The sequence below is a fragment of the Colobus angolensis genome, unplaced genomic scaffold (genome assembly GCF_000951035.1).
Source record: "Colobus angolensis palliatus isolate OR3802 unplaced genomic scaffold, Cang.pa_1.0 Scaffold5, whole genome shotgun sequence".
NCBI lineage: Eukaryota > Metazoa > Chordata > Mammalia > Primates > Cercopithecidae > Colobus > Colobus angolensis.
Window position 1 is genome coordinate 14177433 of NW_012118487.1, and position 2844 is coordinate 14180276.

General features: G+C 49.8%; 1 protein-coding gene across 1 annotated transcript; it reads left to right on the forward strand.

Moving 5' to 3' along the window:
• Positions 1-3: 3 nt before the first annotated feature.
• Positions 4-2521, forward strand: HAND2 (heart and neural crest derivatives expressed 2; the record flags this gene model as incomplete). The annotated part of the gene is made up of 2 exons (XM_011959799.1): positions 4-270; positions 1632-2521. Coding segments are annotated over 2 exons (366 nt in total), but the record flags the coding sequence as incomplete, so codon positions are not given.
• Between the last annotated feature and the right edge of the window lie 323 nt (positions 2522-2844).

Sequence of the window (2844 nt, forward strand, 5' to 3'; positions counted from 1 at the left end):
CGCCCCGTGAAGCGCCGCGGCACCGCCAACCGCAAGGAGCGGCGCAGGACTCAGAGCATCAACAGCGCCTTCGCCGAACTGCGCGAGTGCATCCCCAATGTACCCGCCGACACCAAACTCTCCAAAATCAAGACCCTGCGCCTGGCCACCAGCTACATCGCCTACCTCATGGACCTGCTGGCCAAGGACGACCAGAATGGCGAGGCGGAGGCCTTCAAGGCAGAGATCAAGAAGACCGACGTGAAAGAGGAGAAGAGGAAGAAGGAGCTGGTCAGTACCAGGGGACGGCAGGCGGTGGGGCTGAGGGGGTCAGGGAACGGGTGCTCCCGGCCTCTTTCCAATTGGGCTGAGAAATGGCAACTCGTGTTCTTTGGCTGCGTCCCGCGCCAAGGTTGTTTGCACCAGGTAGTGTGAGGATGGCTTCCGGCATAAGCAGAGAGTTGAGGGGAGGGTGTCAGCAGGAAGAGGACAAAGTTAGGGATGCTTTGCGCTGGTGATCTTACCTCCAGGTTATCACTGCCCCCTAGCACTTAGGACGGACCTCGAAAAGTCTGGGTCTTGATCTATCGCGATCAGACTGGTCTGGACGGACGCCTCATCCCGTATCTGTTAGACCCTTCTTTCGGCCTCCAATCCGATCTTGCTTTCAGATGTTTCCAGAATAAGTCTCAAAGAAGCCCTTGATTCCCATTATTTCACTGTTGATAGCACTCCCTACCCCACTTCCAGAAGGAGGCTGCCACTGAGACTGAGTCCTGAGTTTTGTGGTTGTTCTCATACTATGCCCGGAAGACGTAATGGTAAACATAAAATAAGTACTTTTGACTTCAAAATACAGTTCCAATTTTTCCTTGGCTATGACGTTAAAATGTAATTTCCCAGATGAATATATTCCATTGGCATTTCTAGTTTTATCTGAATGAGCCGGTACATTTTAAGCGGAAAAAGGTATTACTATGGTCATTGTTTCAAAAATAACACGAAAGTAAATTGAGCCGTTTAAAGTTTCATCAGATTCCTACCAAGTGCCCACGGGGCGGTGGTGCAGGATAGAGCCGTGTCCACGAAGGGCCCGGAAAATAATTGAATTTGTCGAATTTTTCTTCTTTGGCCCCTGCAGCCCTTTGGTGGCTGCATAATCGAGTGACCTCCCGAATAACCAGAGATTTCAGAGGCCTTGAAGGAGAGGCACTGCTGAGCCAGAGGCCGAGAGCCTCTGGCCGATAGGCCCAGGCCGAAACAGGCTCCTTCGCCCTGTTTTTCCTAGAGGTGGATCTGGGATTGCTAATGAAAACAGAGAAACCAGACTTAGCGCCGACTCCAGCGCTCGCCCCTACATCTGGAGTAAGAGAAAAGGCCCCCAGCTCCTCCATAAACGACTCGAAAACCCGCGGTTGTTTATAAACTTGTGGATCCGGTAGTTGAGCTCTGCAGCGCGGAGGCCTCCGCGCCGGCTAGGGTAGCGCTAACCTTTGTAGCTTCTCTGCAGGGGCTGGGACTCCCCCATCGTATCCTTTCCTCTCTGGTTCACTGTCTCCTCCGGCCCAGGAAGCGCCGGGTCGGTGTGGAACCGGGTATCCTCTCTGAATTTCTCTTTCCACTTTTCTTGTCCTCGCCTTCCCTCTGTCCAGAACGAAATCTTGAAAAGCACAGTGAGCAGCAACGACAAGAAAACCAAAGGCCGAACGGGCTGGCCGCAGCACGTCTGGGCCCTGGAGCTCAAGCAGTGAGGAGGAGGAGGAGAAGGAGGAGGAGGAAGAGAGCGCGAGTGAGCCGGGGCCAAGGCGCCAGATGCAGACCCAGGACTCCGGAAAAGCCGTCCGCGCTCGGCTCTGAGGACTCCTTGCATTTGGAATCATCCGGTTTATTTATGTGCAATTTCCTTCCCCTCTCTTTGACCCCCTTTGAGGCATCCGCTCCCCGTCTCCCCCTCCAAAAAAAAAAAAAAAAAGTGGATATTTGAAGAAAAGCATTCCATATTTTAATATGAAGAGGACACTCCCGTGTGGTAAGGGATCCCGTCGTCTCGTAGATTCTGTGTGCGTGAATGTTCCCTCTTGGCTGTGTAGACACCAGCGTTGCCCCCCGCCAACCTATCCAACTCCTTCCAGATAAAGACAGTGGGCACTAGTGCGTTTGTGAAGTGTATCTTTAATACTTGGCCTTTGGATATAAATATTCCTGGGGATTATAAAGTTTTATTTCAAAGCAGAAAACAGGGCCGCTAACATTTCCGTTGGGATCGGTATCTAGTGCTGTCCGTTCATCTGTGGTCGTTCCCTCTTTGAAGATGTTTCCAACAGCCGCTTGTTTTGTGCACTTCCGTCCTCTAAAACTAAATGGAATTTAATTAATATTGAAAGTGTAAACGTTGTAAGTATTCAATAAACCACTGTGTTTTTTTTTTTACAGAAACCCTAATCTTTTAATGGTTGATACCTCAAAAGAGTTTTGAAAACAAAGCTGTTATACTTGTTTTCATAATATTTAAAATATTCAGAAGTAAACTAAATTATCATGATTGCCTCTAACTTTATTTTAAAGACTCAGTGGTTCCAACCAGTCAACCTGACCTGTGGTCTACGCAGGAGAAGGAGGTGTTCTTAAAGAGAACTGTCCTTGTTACAAACCCTGCAAAGGGTCTGGGCTCTGTCCGTGTGGTGTCTCTTTCCCTCTTCCACCAGCTGGAGAACGCTGAGTATTCTCTAGAAGGAAGATCTGGGCTGGAGAACCCAGCCCGGCAGTTCGCTCAGAAGCTGTAATAGTGCTCTTGCTTTCCTGAAATCAATCAGAAGCCGTTTCTTGAGGCCGTCAGTTTTTGTTTGGAGAGTGTGTTTCTGGTGG